The sequence below is a fragment of the Meriones unguiculatus genome, chromosome 10, assembly GCF_030254825.1.
Source record: "Meriones unguiculatus strain TT.TT164.6M chromosome 10, Bangor_MerUng_6.1, whole genome shotgun sequence".
NCBI classification, from domain to species: domain Eukaryota; kingdom Metazoa; phylum Chordata; class Mammalia; order Rodentia; family Muridae; genus Meriones; species Meriones unguiculatus.
The window spans coordinates 20750463-20765061 of record NC_083358.1 but is presented as its reverse complement, the minus strand read 5'-3'; the positions used below and the strand labels follow the sequence as shown (position 1 = coordinate 20765061).

Below are 14599 nucleotides of genomic sequence, written 5' to 3'. Positions count from 1 at the left end.
GATGCTGCCAGGAAGCGGCGGCGCGAGGGGCTGGCAGGGCGACTTCCGCTTCCGACTCTCCAGGCACGAGGAACCCGGGAGCCAGGCTAGCGGGAAGATGCGGCCGCTGACTGAAGAAGAGACTCGGGTAATGTTTGAGAAGATTGCGAAATAGTAAGAACCTGAGAAGCAGATGAGGGACGGGAGTGCGGGGAGCGGGGGCGCGGGACGGGGACACTGGGGCGGGACGGTTCCGGCGCAGCTTCCAGTCTCCTTTTCGCCCTCAGCATCGGGGAGAACCTACAGCTCCTCGTGGACAGGCCCGACGGCACCTACTGTTTCCGGCTGCACAACGACCGAGTGTACTATGTGAGGTGAGCTGGGGCTCGGTGCTCCCGGTGTACGGGGCCGGAGGCCTGCGTCCAGCGAGTGGCCGTCAGCAGCAACTTCCTCCCTCGCCCCTGTAGTGAGATGATCCTGAAGCTGGCCGCCAACATCTCCGGGGATAAGCTGGTGTCCCTGGGGACGTGTTTTGGAAAGTTTACCAAGACCCACAAGTTTCGGCTGCACGTTACAGCTCTCGACTACCTCGCCCCGTATGCCAAGGTTTGTGGGGCTGGTCTCCATTTTGCCATCGGGGATGAAGACAGGGATGACAGCCAAGTCAGAACACAGATTGTTTTCAATCGAGTCTGACTTTCCCTCCCTCCCTCCGTCTTTCCTTCCTTCTCTGGCTTTTTTTCTTTATGTATATGAGTGCCCTATCCACGGGAATACCAGAATTCCAGAAGAGAGCATCCGATCATATAGACGTTGTAAGCCATCATGTGGTTGCTGGGAATTGAACTCAAGACCTCTGGAAGAGCAGATAGTGCTCTTAACCTCTGAGCCACCTCTCCAGCCTCTTTGTCATAGTTTCTTACAGGGTCTGCACAAGGAGTTGTTTGTAGGTATTGGGGCTTGGACATGCTTAGGGAGGGAGGGTCCTGTGAGTGCCCTGGGCTGCAGAGACTAGATAGCTGTAGGAAACAGAGAGGTCCCCACAGTGTCAGGTGGATATCAGAAAGTAGATACAAGTGGCTGTTTTAGGGATGATCCTGGGGTACAAAAAAAAAGGAAAAAAAAAGCTGTAAATAGTTTATACTGTTGAGAGGTGGCATGAGGAAGGAACTCCATGGCAAAGGATCAGAGTCCAAACAATTTAAAGGGACATGTCTGTCTCCCCGCCACTCCTTAAACACAGAAGCGGCCTCTGATCTGCCAACAAGAATATAACTAGCATTTTTGTCTCAACTGTCTTCCAGTATAAAGTATGGATAAAGCCTGGAGCAGAGCAGTCCTTCTTGTATGGAAACCATGTGTTGAAATCCGGTCTGGGGCGAATCACTGAGAACACTTCTCAGTACCAGGGAGTTGTGGTTTATTCCATGGCAGACATTCCTCTGGTGAGTAGAACGGGTAGCCATTGCGCATACCAGGTGCCTACTGAAAAGGATGTAGCTTCGGCCTGTGAGACTAACTTCTCAGCACCTTTTGAATTTCCTCAGAGAGACAGCTGTTTTAGCATAGTGTTTGTCCTGGATTTTGTAAGTGAATGAATTAGTGTCCTTTCAATTCCAGGGCTTTGGGGTGGCAGCGAAGTCTACGCAAGACTGCAGAAAGGTGGACCCCATGGCGATTGTGGTGTTTCATCAGGCAGACATCGGGGAATACGTGCGGCATGAAGAGACACTGACTTAGGATGGTCATCCCAGGGACATTTTGCTGTGTGAGGGGACTTAGCTTTGTTTCCTGTGTGTGCAGACATTGTCATGTTAAGCTGGCATAACCCTGAGATACGCCACTTGGATTCTTACTCAACAGAAATGGCTCAAAAATAGGGTTTCAAGCCCTCTAGAAGCAAAAGCAGGTGGGTCACAAGTGTAAGGCCTACTCTAGGCTACTTGGCATTTCAAGGCTAGCCTGGGCTACATAGTGAGACCCTGTCTCAAAAATCTAAAACAGACAAACCAACACCTGCCAAAAGTTTGTGTGGGTAAATAGAGTATTTTTATTCTGTACCTACATCGTCCTTGTTTGAATCAGAAGACTTATTCTGAGAAACAGGTTCTGAGTTACTGCACTGAGGACAGTAATTAAATTGTTATCTGTGATAACACTGTTTTCTAGGCTCCTAATAGCACAGTGGACTTTCTATCATTTAGTAATATCATTAAAGATAGAAATATAAGGATAGTAGGTTGTGCCTGTGGTTTTACAGATGGAGTTTAATAAAATAATAACGTGCAACTCACCTCTTTTTCTTTGTGACAAGTGGTGTCTGGTGTGGAAGAGTCCATATTCAAGCCTCAGTTTTGCCAGGTGCCAGCTGTGGTGTTGGATACATTCCTCCATTTAGACAAACTTCATTTGTCTAAACTTTCTTCAGTTGTCAAAAATAACCATAAAACTGCCAAGTATGGTGCACGTCTTTAATTCCAGCACTGGGGAGGCAGAGGCAGATGGAGCTCTGTGTGTTTGAGGTGTACATAAGGAGATTGTGGGCAGCCTAAAAATCAAACCCAAAACCCACAAAACTGAAAGACATCATCAATGTAACAGTAGTATTCAGAGTCAAAAATAACAATTGTAAAGCATCTAGCATAGGATCTGGCAAATAGATGTGGAATAAATAATGAAATATGTATTTTTAACATTTTTTTATATTTATTTTGTGTGTGTGTGTTTTGTCTGCATGTATGTGTGTGCACCATGACATGGAAATCAAGAGGGTCTTGATTTCTCTGGAGCTGGCGTTACAGATATATGTGAGCTGCTGTGTAGGTGCTTGGAACCAAACCAGCTCTTCTGCAAAAGCAGCCTATGCCCTTAAGCCGTTGAGCTGTCTCTCCAGCCCCCATTTTTAAAAATTGTATGACTGCTGGGCGTAAAATTGAAGGGCACACCTTTAATCCCAGCACTCAGGAGACAGGCAGGTGGACCTCCGTGACTTCAAAGCCAGTAGTCTACAGAGCTCCAGGATGGCAAGGGCTCTGTAGAGATATCCTGTCTCAAGACAAAAGACTGTGTGTGTGTGCTTCCCACTTGGATGCCAGTGTCCTCAGAAGAGAGAGTTGGATTCCCTGGAGCTGGGGTTAAAGGCAGTTGTGATCTGCCCAGTTATCGGCTGCCTTAGGAACCAAACTCTGGTCCTCTTAAAGAGAATGCTCTTAACTGCTGAGCCATTTTCCTTGCCTTTGTTGAAATATTTTTGTTACATTATTGTTTTTAATTGGAACAAACAACAGGCTTAGCTTTGTAGATGGATTGAACTCAAAGAGCTCCATCTGCCTCTGAAGTGCTGAGATTAAATGGGTGCACCACAACACCTGCCTCAAAAAAAAAATAATAATAATATATATTTGTGTGTGTGTGTAACCTTGTCCTAGAACTCTGTAGACCAGGCTGGCCTCTGCTTCCTGAGTGCAGGGATCAAAGGCGTGTGTACTGCAACCAGCTTCAAAACAATATGTTTTTACCAGCTCTTTGAGACAGGGTCTCACATTGGTCTGAAATGCTATGTAGCTCAGGCTGTCTCCTAGCCTCTCAAGTGATGGTGTTATAGGTCTGTGTCACCATACATTTCTTTTTAAGTTTATTATTTGTACAGTTTTTCTGCCAGCACGCCAGAAGAGGGCAGCATATCTCATTGTAGATGGTTATGAGCCACCATGTGGTTGCTGGGACTTGAACTCAGGACCTTTGGAAGAACAGTCAATGCTCTTAACCTCTGAGCCATCTCTCCAGCCCAAGCACACCACATTTCCAAAGGGAATGTCCTTTAAAATATTTTCATCCACTGAAGAGCACTATGGGTCAAGCAAGATGGCTCAGTGGGTAGGCTGGTGGACTGGAAGGGCATGTGTCACGGCACCTGATGTTGAGTTCAATCCCTGGACAAGGAGGGAAGGCCAGCCTTCACAGTCCTGAACAATGGGTTAAAAAGACACCATCAAAAATTGACTGTCCCATTGTTTTCACTGCTTTGTTCAGAGCTTTCTGATTTATTTTCAGATGTGGTCTTGAACTGGCAGAGGCCGCTTTTAATGCTTCCACCTCTAGAGTGCCACCGCTCTTCATTTTTGTGGTGCTAGGGGTCAAAGCCAAAGCTGCATGCGAAGCAGGTACGCTGTCAAGTGGGCCATCTTCAGAACCCCTTCCAGGGTTCTCTAACTTCTAAGTGGAATCAATGAAGGTTAAGGGTCACCTGTAAGAACGTTTTTTTAGGGGGCTGGAGAGATGGCTCAGAGGTTAAGAGCACTGACTGTTCCTCCCGAGGTCTTGAGTTCAATTCCCAGCAACCACATGGTGGCTCACAACCATCTATAATGAGATCTGGTGCCCTCTTCTGACATGCAGATGTACATGCAGGCACAATGTTGTATAAATAATAAATAAATAAAATCTAAAAAAAAAAAAAAAAAAAAGAACGTTTTTTTAGGCTAGGGATGGTGGTGCGTGCCTTGCCAGTAGTGAGGAGGCAGAGGCAAGTGAATCTGAATTTGAGGCCAGCTGGGTCTACACAGCAAATTCTAGGCCAGCCAAGGCTATATATTGAAACCCTGTCTCAAAACAAAAAAGTGGTATTTTAGTCTAAGCACATAACACATCTTTTAGAGTAATTAGCATCGGAACTCACTTTTTATTACTGCCATTTGCCTTTATTGATGAACAGAAAAAAAAAAAGATTTAGGTTGACTTTTCCCCAACAATTTTATAAAGCTGATTTGATCAACGCTCTGACGAGGATGCTATTAGCATCTTGGCTTCTTTGCATCAGTGGTTGAGACAGTGAAAAGGCGTTTCAAGAAATAGAGCTGGAGGAGCCCAGAAAGGACAATGGCGAGGCTCTGCGCAGCAGACCACCAGTTCACATAGGTGTAGTTGGACTGGAGCAGGAAAAAGTCAGCCACTTTCCTCATCCTGGCAAAGTTGTAGAAGCGCCACATGTGAAAAACGTTGTTCTGTACCTTCCATGTGCTGTCCTGTGGGAAGACGGAGAGCTGCTCTGGCTGCCGTTTGGGTCTCACCTGCAGTGAGCTAAGTCAGTTGGTAATACATGGTACTCTGGTGTATTTGAAAAAAATTGCTGGAGTAGTTTGAAAGTTGGAAAGTATGGGGAGGGGCTTGTGTTGTACCTTAGTAATAAGGATTGCCTAGTTTCCACAGAACTCCCCACATCCCTGCAATAGCCTTGCACATTAGAGGTAAACACTTAAAAAAAAAAGATGTATTTATTATATATACTATGTTCTGCCTGCATGTATACCTGCATGCCAAAAGGGGGCACCAGATCCCAGTATAGATGGTTATAAGACATTATGTGTTTGCTGGGAATTGAATTCAGGACCTCTGGAAGAACAGACAGTGCTCTTAACCGCTATGCCATCTCTCCAGCCCCGAGGCAAACACTCTTTCTGAGCTACTTTTTACTCAGCATGTAACCAAGAGTGACTTTGGATTCCTGATCTACTCCATTGTTGAGGTATAAGCCACTGCTGGAGAGTTCTCCACTGAGATGTGGGTGAGGCAAATGATAATGTTGGGTAAGGCTGATGGAACTGTCTCAAAGAACATTTGCTCAGAAGAGATCAGGAATATTTGTCATAAATAAAAATAAGTAAAAAGAAAAAGGCAGGCAGAGAAGAAAGAGAGAGATACTTTTTGGTTTTGAGACAGGGTTTCTCTGCATGTAGCCCTGGCTGTCCTGAAACTCTGTAGACCAAGCTGGCCTTGAACTCAGAGATCCACCTGCCTCTCCTTGAGTGCTGAGATCAAATGTGTCGTTCCCCTCCCCCCCACCGGAAACACATAAGCATAAATGTATTTGTGCTACGTGCATGCAGGAACTGGAGTTACAGGCGTTTGTGAGCTGCCTGACATGGGTGCTTGGAATTGAACCTGGGTTCTCTCAGGAGAGGAGAGTGCTCTTAACCACTGAACAAGCCCTTAATTTTTATGCTTTTATTACAAGTTTTATTTTTTATAGCAATTTATTGGCCTTTCCAGTAGTAAGGATGCTAAAGCGGGAGATGCCATTTCACATCCTCCAGGACAGCTATCACCACACAGTACTTTAGGATGGATAGAAATCAGAGTCTTTATAGCTACCAAGACTCTATCTCCTGTGGAAAACTGCCAGGTAGTTCATCACAAAGCTAAGCAGTTTAAATCATGCCCAGAAGTTCCATGAAGGTACATGAAAAGAAAACACAAGAGCTTGTTCACAATTATTGCCGGCAGCACTGAGAGCCAAAAACTAGACACTCAAGTGCAGCCAGCTGGTGAGTGGATACACAAAACTGCGATCCTACAGTAGGACGTTCAGAGCATACTGTGTAAACTAAGGTGTGATGGCTTGGGTCTGTAATCTCAGCACTCAAGCTAAAGCAGGAGGATTGCTGCAAATTCAAGGCCAGTCTGAGCCACAGAGGGTAAGACCCTCTTTTTAAAAAACTAAAGCCAGGCAGTGGTTGCCCACACCTTTAATCCCAGAATCTCTACTTCTCAGGCAGAGGCAGGTAGCTTTCTGTGAGTTTGAGGCTAGCCTGGTTCTATAAAGCAAGTTCCAGTATGGCCAGGGCTACACAGAGAAACCATCTAGGGAAAATGAAATCAAGCTGGGCATGGTGGCACATGTCTTTAATCTCAGCACTGAAGGGACAAGTAGATCTCTGTGAGTTCAAGGCCAGCCTGGTCTACATAATGAGTTCAGGCCAGCCAAGGTTTCATAGTAAGACCTTGTCTCAAACAAAAGCCATGCTGCATGAAAGCAGCTACCATATAAATCCACATATATGATTCTGTTTACACAATTCAAGCAGAAAAGCTATGAACAGTACAACAGTGACTCTAGGATTAGATTCTGGAGGGACTGGGGGCAGTCTGGAGTATATAGAGCTTCCTTTGGGCACACGAGATTGTTCTGCTTTATATACTAGGGGTAGCTGCAATTTTATGATCATATAGTACAAACAGGCAGTGGGCTAGACAGACCTGTTAGCCATTGTTTGCCCAGGCCTTGGCACCAAAGAGAACTCCATGCTGCATGATGATGAACTCTTGCCAATTTGTTTCTATCATGAGTCCTCTCTCATCCAGGCTGTACCCCCAAGAATGGTAATCCCGTTACCTCAATCGCATCCAGAGTATCGTTCAGCTGCCTTCTTTGATTCTGTTGGTGGTCCATCTCAGGCCCCTCATAGAAGACTCCGAAGTTGAGATACACTTGTATAGAACTGAAGCGATTCTGCTCATTTTTTAGACAGAGCTGATAGAAACCTGTGGGAATTCCCGGATCTCATTACCACATCTTCAGTGTCCCCTAGACAAAGCTGTTGTCCAGTTTGGTCTATTTTATTTATTAATTTGAGGCAGGGTCTCAGTGTGTAACTCACCCAGGCCTTGCATTCAGAATCCTCATGCCTCAGCCTTTGAAATGCTGGGATGAGAGTCACACACTGCCACTTCTAGCTTGCTCCCTGGTTTCAAAATCACTACTATAGCACCTGTTTATTTAGGATATAATAGAACCATTTTTGACATAAAGGGCACTGTTTTTTACCAGCAACCTATAAAATAATACTCAATTATTTTGCTAAATGATAACTTCTATATTAGACTTAAAAATGTTTTTCTCTTTCTTTAGGTTTTATTTATTATGTATACAGTGTTCTGTCTGTATGTACACCTGCACTCCAGAAGAGAAAGCCAAATTTCATGATAGATGGTTATGAGTCACCATGTGGTTGCTGGGAATTGAACTCAGGATCTCTGGAAGAGCACTCAGTGCTCTTAAACTCTGAGCCATCTCTCCAGCCCTTCCCCCCCCCTTTTTTTTTTTTCAAGACGGGTTTCTGTATGTAGCCCTGGTTGTCCTGGACTTGCTTTGCAGACCAGGCTGGCCTTGAACTCAGAGATCCACATGCCTCTGCCTCCCAAGTACTGGGATTAAAGGCATGTGCCACCACACCTGGCAAACAGGCTTTGAGTTTTCACCAGCAATGCCAGGCCCAGGCTCTCCCTGCCACTGCGCCTCAGGGCTGTGAGTCAGATGTAAGCGCTCAGCTACTGCTCCAGGGCCTGCCTGCCTCTTGATCCACAACATGATGTTGGGACTAACCATTTGAAACAGTAAGCAAGTCCCAGTTAAATGCTTTGTTTTCTAAGTTGGCGTGGTCATGGCTTCTTTATAAATTCAGACAACCAGGCTGGCCTCGAACTCACAGAGAGCTGCCTGCCTCTGCCTGCTGGGGTCACAGACCTCTGTGTGACACCCCCAGCTCTGTACTGCAGCTGAAACATACACGCTTGCTTTTTGTAGACCATTAGAACTTGAGGATGACAGCCTGAACTAGCAAAAATTGCCAAGCAGTAATTATGCATGGCTTTGATCTTCAGTGTGTGTGTGGAAAATTGGCACATTATGGACAAAAATGTTCTAACAAAGTGTTCTGCTTAGTGACTGAAAGTTTGGAGAAGTTTAGAGTTTCTTTTTTTAATTAAACTTTATCTATCTATCTATCTATCTATCTATCTATCTATCGTTTTTTTCAAGACAGGGTTTCTCTGTGTAGCCTTGGCTGTCCTGGAACTCACTCTGTAGACCAGGCTGGCCTCAAACTCACAGAGATCCACCTGCTCTGCCTCTCACGTGCTGGGGTTAAAGGCGTGTGCCACCACCGCCTGGCCCTTATTTCTCAATTTCATAGAAATGTATGATTACTGTCCTAGCCTCAGAGATGAATACACACCTCTCTCTTGTGTAGCGAAGTTAATCTGGCCCCGAACATCCCGGGACGTGCCAATGAGGAAACCCTGCGGCGTATGTGCGGTGGCCACAACATGGCGGTCATGTGACATTCCGAGAATGCGCTGAACCTTCCATCACCATTAAAATAAAAAGAAAGAGTAAGGTCCCCACTTCATCACCGAAGCAGCAGCAAGCTGTAAGGCTGGCGCACCCCCAGTCCTCAGCAGCTCTGTGCGACAGTACCACCCACCCACGCCTCTTCCGGACGCTCAGGACTGAGCTGGCTTTTTAGTTGCTGCTGTAATGGTACTTCAGGGAGCCACATCAGTGCTGAGCATTCTCCAGTGTTGCACACAGGATGTAGGATAGAGTCACCTCAAATGCTAACAGTTGCCCTGCCACACAGGTATGGGTCAGTCCCTTACATGTCGTCTGCGGAGTTCCTGGTGGCTTGAGAGTTTCCGGAAAAAAGCAAGCAGCACTCCATGGACACTTGTCCACAGTAAGCTCAGTAGTAGCTCTGGTAATAGTATAACACAGACCATTAAAGACTGGTAAATTAGCCGGGCCAGGACGGCCTGCATCTGCGCCTGTAATCCCAGCACTTTAGAAGGTAGAAGAAAGTGGATCTCTGTGAATTGGAGGTCAGCCTGGTCTTAGTGAGTTCCAGGACAGTAAGGGCTACACAGAGAAACCCTGTCTCAAAAGACAAAAACAATACAAGGACTGGCGTGTTAATTTAAAATAAAAAGCAAGTTACAGTTCTGTGGCGTAAGAGCAATGTAGCCTACTGATATGTGAATCCGAATGAGAAAGTTACAGCTGGGTGTGATGGCACACGAACCTTGCAGGGTCTCACCCAGCCAGGCCTATGTGTGGAGAGCATGACTTCAAAAAGTAAAAAAAAAAAAAAAAAAAGTTAACAGGTTTTAACAGGTTTCAAAGGTAGGAACAGAGGGGGACAAGGCGCACACTAGCCGGGTGGGCACTAATTTCTGGGTTTCGTCCTTAGTGCTCTGTAAACTAAGGCATGCTGGTGAACACCTGTAGTCTTGGCACTTGGGAGGTGGAGGCGCAAAGGTCCTCAGTGCAGGCTCATCCTTGGCTGTATCTCAAGTTAGAGGTCAGGGCCCGGGCTGCGTGAGGCCCTATCTACCCAAGAGCACCCACAACCTAAAGCGAGCAAGTGAAAGTACCTGTAATTTTAATACCAAGCTCAAAATTCTTGGGTGGCACAAGCCAAGAATTTGTGTGTGTTTGCCCAAGGGATAGGTACCTTCCAAAAAGAAAATAGTGTGGTCTGGTTGCATAGACAAGCTTTGAGCCAGTTATTCTCCAGTTTGCTAAGATCAACAAAAGCAGAGCTGACGCTGCTCCCTCGACATTAACTGAAGTGGTTTCATTCAAAATCTATTATGTGACCCTTCCTTCCTTCCTTCGTTCCTTCCTTCCTCCCTCTCTCTCTCCCTCCCCTCCTTCCTTCTCTTTCTTTCTTTGTTTTTTCAAGACAGGGCTTCTCTGTGTAGTCCTGTGTTTCCTTGTGTAGACAAGGCTGCCCTTGAACTCAGAGATCCCTCTCCCTGTCTCTGTGTCACAAGTGCTGGAACTAAAGGCATGTGTCACCATGCCTGGCAATTACGTGACTGTTTTTGCAGGTATTGTCTTTCCCGTCAGTGAAGGCAGCCTCTCCTGCAGGAGCATGGTTCTACTCATCGGGCTTGAGCACTCTTCTGTAGCTTCCAGTTCTAAACCAACTCATATGCTTTCTCCCATCGCTGTCTGTTCGCCCAATTCTCATCCAGAGATGTCCTCCAACTGAAGGTCCATCTGGTTCACAAGTGGCAGCCACAGACCTTGGCTTTACCTAACGCCTGGCTCACTTTGTAAAAGTTATGGCCAGAGTTATGGCCACATACCTCATAGCTGAAGTAGAAGCTACCCATCCGGTCAGCAAATTGCCAGAAACACTCTGTGGCTCCCGGCTGGATCACAATGGCAAAGTCATGCCGATGGGCTGCACGGACGGGTGGCTGGTCCTCGGAGCCAAGCTGAGGCTCTGTCTCCTGGCTCTTAGCAGAAGTCACCAGGCTTGACACCGCCAGCCCGGCCACAAGGAGCAAAGGGATCATGCTCCCTTCTGTAGATCCTCCCGCAGGTGAGCTGCCCCCAGCCCTGTGGAAAGGAGGACTGACAGGCATCCAGCTAATCATTAACCCCACAAGTCACAGGTAGGACCAATTTCAGGGCCGATGGTAGATACTCGGCAGTACAGGCGCCAAGCACCGCCCCGCCCCCTCCCCACTCCACCCCCAGCGCAGCCTCACTACCCCCCCAGCAGCATATTTCTGCAATGCAGGTGCTATGCGCAGCACGCTACTCCCCCCCATGCTATCCCCCCCTCCCCCGCCCCGCTCAATCCCCCCTCCCCCGCCGCCTCCCGTAGCTTCCACCCGCCCCCTCCGGCCTCCGTGTTGGCTCACACAAAGATTTTGCTTTCACCTCAAGAAGGTAGCTTGCCAGATCTAGTTAATGGGTGCTGGAAAGGTGCTTTATCACAAGAGAGCTTTCCACCCACTCACGCTGTTTTCTCAGTTCTCGCCTCGTGCAGATTAAATACGGGGCTAGTTAATGTATAGCCATTTTCCATACTGACAAAGCTGGTTGGGGTGACGGCTCTCACAGCAAATGGTTAGGTGCTGCTGCTGCCCAGTCAACACCAGGGCAGCATCTACCAACAGATTTCGTGGCCTAGAGCAAAGCACAGCGCATACATGCACACAAAATGTAGTTTTTTTTCTCACTTTTGGGGGTGGGGTGGTGGGGTGAGGTGCATGGTGTCCTGTGTAGAGCAGACTGTCTCGTTTTTGGTTTTTGAAGACAGGGTTTCTCTATGTAGCTTTGGCTGTCTTGGACTCACTTTGTAGACCAGGCTGGCTTCGAACTCACAGAGATATGCCCGCCTCTGCCTCCCCTAAGTGCTGAGATTAAAGGCGTGCTCCACCACAATGGGTGACCAAACTGCTTTTTAAAAGATTTATTTTATGGAGATTGGAGTTTTGTCTGCATGTACGTATGCTCGCCAGAAGACGGCATTGGATCCCAAGGGACTACAGTTATAGTGGGTTCTGAGCTACCATGTGGGTTCAATTTCTGGCACCCAGTACCTCCAGAAGAACAGCCAGTGCTCTTAACCCAATATTGACCTTCTCTTCAGCTCCCCAGCATGGTCTTGAACTCAGAGACTTGCCTGCCTCCGAGTGCTGAGATTAAAGACGTTTGCCCCCATACTCAGCTACATAAAGGTTTTAAGATATGAAGAACATTGGCTAGTTTATGTCAGTTTGACACATGCTACACTCATCTGAGTCCAGGCAGCCTCAACTGAGAAAAGGCCACCATAAGATCAGGCTGCAGGCAAGCATGGAGGGGGTTTTCCTAGTGTTTCATGGGGACCAGTCTATTGTGTGGGCCACCCATTGGCTGATGGTCCTGGATTCTATAAGAAAATAATAGGCAGAGGAAAGAATGGATAAAAACCTAATAAGCAACACTCCTCTGTTAAAGATAATTTACCTTTTTTTTTTTTTCCTTGGTTGTAGCCCTGCCTGTCCTGGAATCACTCTGTAGACCAGGCTGGCCTCAAATTCACAGAGATCCACCGGCCTGTGCCTCCTGAGTGTTGGGATTAAAGGCTGAGCCACCACCACCCAGTTTGATAATTTACATTTTGAGGGAGGCTTTTTTTTTTTTTCCCCTCAAGACAGAGTTTCTCTGTTTAACCTTGGCTGTTCTGGACTCACTTTGTAAACCAGGCTGGACTTGAACTCACGGAGATCCACCTGCCTGTCTCCCAGAATGCTAGGATTACAGGTGTGTGTCACTATACCTGGCTGAGGGAAGCTTTTTAAATTACTCATTCTAGCTTCCAAATAAATGAGAGAGACTTAAAAACATTATTAATAAGCTTTAGACTCAATAACTGGGCAGATACGCATTTATACTAATCCTCTATGCTAGTCTTATTTCCTAGGCATGTGCTCCTTTTTCCTTGCCTTATTGGTCCTGTCTAGGCTGTTTCTGTTCCATCAAATCAGTCCCTCATTGAATTGTCATTTCTCTCTCTCTCTGTTCTCCCCCACTACCTCTGGTCGCTATCTGAGATCCCAATACTGGGATGGAAACACTGCCTACCTATCTCTTATGCCCAGAATTGGCTGTCCAGATTCTTTACTGACCAATCAGAGATAATTAGGGAGTAAAGTTTACACGACACTGGTCAGTGTAGATGACGGTGCCCTCCTCAGGAGGCCTGGAACTCAGCATTTGCAAACACAGAGCACCAGACCAGTCCCCAACACTCCTTCATGGCTTCTGCATCGGCTCCCGCCCAGGTCCCTGCCCTGCTCTTGACTTCTTTCAAAGATGGAGATGAGGAAGCATAAGCCAAAGAAACCCTGCCCTTGGCGTGGTGCTTCTCACAGTGACCCAGACCAAGACAGAGTGAAGGAGATGGTCCACCCACCCGCTGGGCCTCTTTCTCTTCCGCCTGGCTGGTTTATCTAAAGCTCTTCAAAACCCTCTGGAAGATGATATTGTTTAAGCCTTCTTTTCTTTTATTCACTTCTTTGGCACCCACAGGGAGGGAAAGTTGTTCAAAATCCACTTTAAAACCATCATATACTGCAATTCTAAAGCCATTGCACATCCCAGTCCTCAACTCCTTTTCGTGGCTTCCCACACCACTGACTCTTTTGACAGGCACCGGGCTCAGAATTTCACCGTTTTTTCATCCTCACAATAGCACTCTAGGGAAATACTGTCTTCTACTATATTAGATTTGAGGACACTGACACAAACCTGAATGCCTCATGGTCCCACAGTAGTAACTGTCATAGCTGGAGTTGAGAGTTTCTCAAGCTTGTTGGTTCCCAAATTCTGACGTTTGAAACAGGGTTTCTCTGTGTAGCCTTGGCTGTGTTGGACTTGCTTTGTAGACTAGGCTGGACTCCAACTCAAAGATCTGACTTCCTCTGCCTCTCTTGAGTGTTGGGGTTACGGGCGTGAGCCACTGCACCTGACTGTATTTGCCCCTTTAAAGCAAGTTTCTCATAATTCATCCCACTGGCTGTGACATTCTTCTGTCACAGCAGAGACCAGACTTGAGGTCCGATGAAGCAGGACAGCATCTCAGCACCTGGGAGGCCTGGTTGCTCTAGGGCAGTTTTGAAGCCAGGGAGCCCAGGGCTACCACCTTCCACAGGGACACAAGTGTTTCCCAATGAAGTCCACCATCCTAACATCACTTACGTTACAAGTGGCGTCCACAGGAAATTCTACAGTTCGATAAAAAGCAAAGTACAATTGCTTCAGGAGCCCTACTCAAGTCCTGTAGAAACATAACAAATGCTAACTAGGGTATTTTGCCTCTTTAATTCATCAGTCTCACCCTTCTCCCTAGAATGACCCTTCTAACGATGGGGTCTGAGGGCAAGAAAGTGGTACTCTCATCAGGGATGGAGGGAGGCGCCGCACTGAGCAGCTCTGCGTCACATCCCCGTGGCTGCATTGTTGGCTGAGGAGAGAGCAGGAAGACGGCCGCCAGACCCAGCCGACAGGCACTGAAACAGCACTTTCCACATTTCAGTGAGGCGAAAGGGAACTTCCGCACCTCTCTCAACCTGCCTTTCACTCCTCAGAGAAAGCAGGGACTCTGGCCCCTAGGTAAACCCATACTTCTGGGGAAGAGAAAGCGGAGAGGAACCTCCTACAGCACGTGGCGTGGCCTCCGAGGACTGCAAAGTAGCTTCCTGTCAGCACGGCAGCACCCTG

The 14599-nt window shown here is 47.1% G+C and overlaps 2 protein-coding genes across 2 annotated transcripts; one reads left to right on the top strand and one right to left on the bottom strand.

The window, feature by feature from the left end:
* Nucleotides 1–3: 3 nt before the first annotated feature.
* Nip7 (nucleolar pre-rRNA processing protein NIP7) lies at nt 4–2672 on the top strand. The gene is made up of 5 exons (XM_021632681.2): nt 4–153; nt 267–353; nt 447–585; nt 1284–1424; nt 1600–2672. Exons 1-5 carry the CDS (start codon nt 98–100, stop codon nt 1717–1719), a joined length of 543 nt encoding a protein of 180 aa, XP_021488356.1. The 5' UTR covers nt 4–97; the 3' UTR covers nt 1720–2672.
* A 1985-nt stretch (nt 2673–4657) lies between these two features.
* Nucleotides 4658–10973, bottom strand: Tmed6 (transmembrane p24 trafficking protein 6). The gene is made up of 4 exons (XM_021632696.2): nt 10687–10973; nt 8772–8898; nt 7151–7299; nt 4658–5003 (listed from the first exon to the last, which is right to left on the bottom strand). The coding sequence occupies exons 1-4, from the start codon at nt 10966–10968 to the stop codon at nt 4773–4775; spliced, it is 789 nt and encodes a 262-aa protein (XP_021488371.2). The 5' UTR covers nt 10969–10973; the 3' UTR covers nt 4658–4772.
* Nucleotides 10974–14599: the final 3626 nt, after the last annotated feature.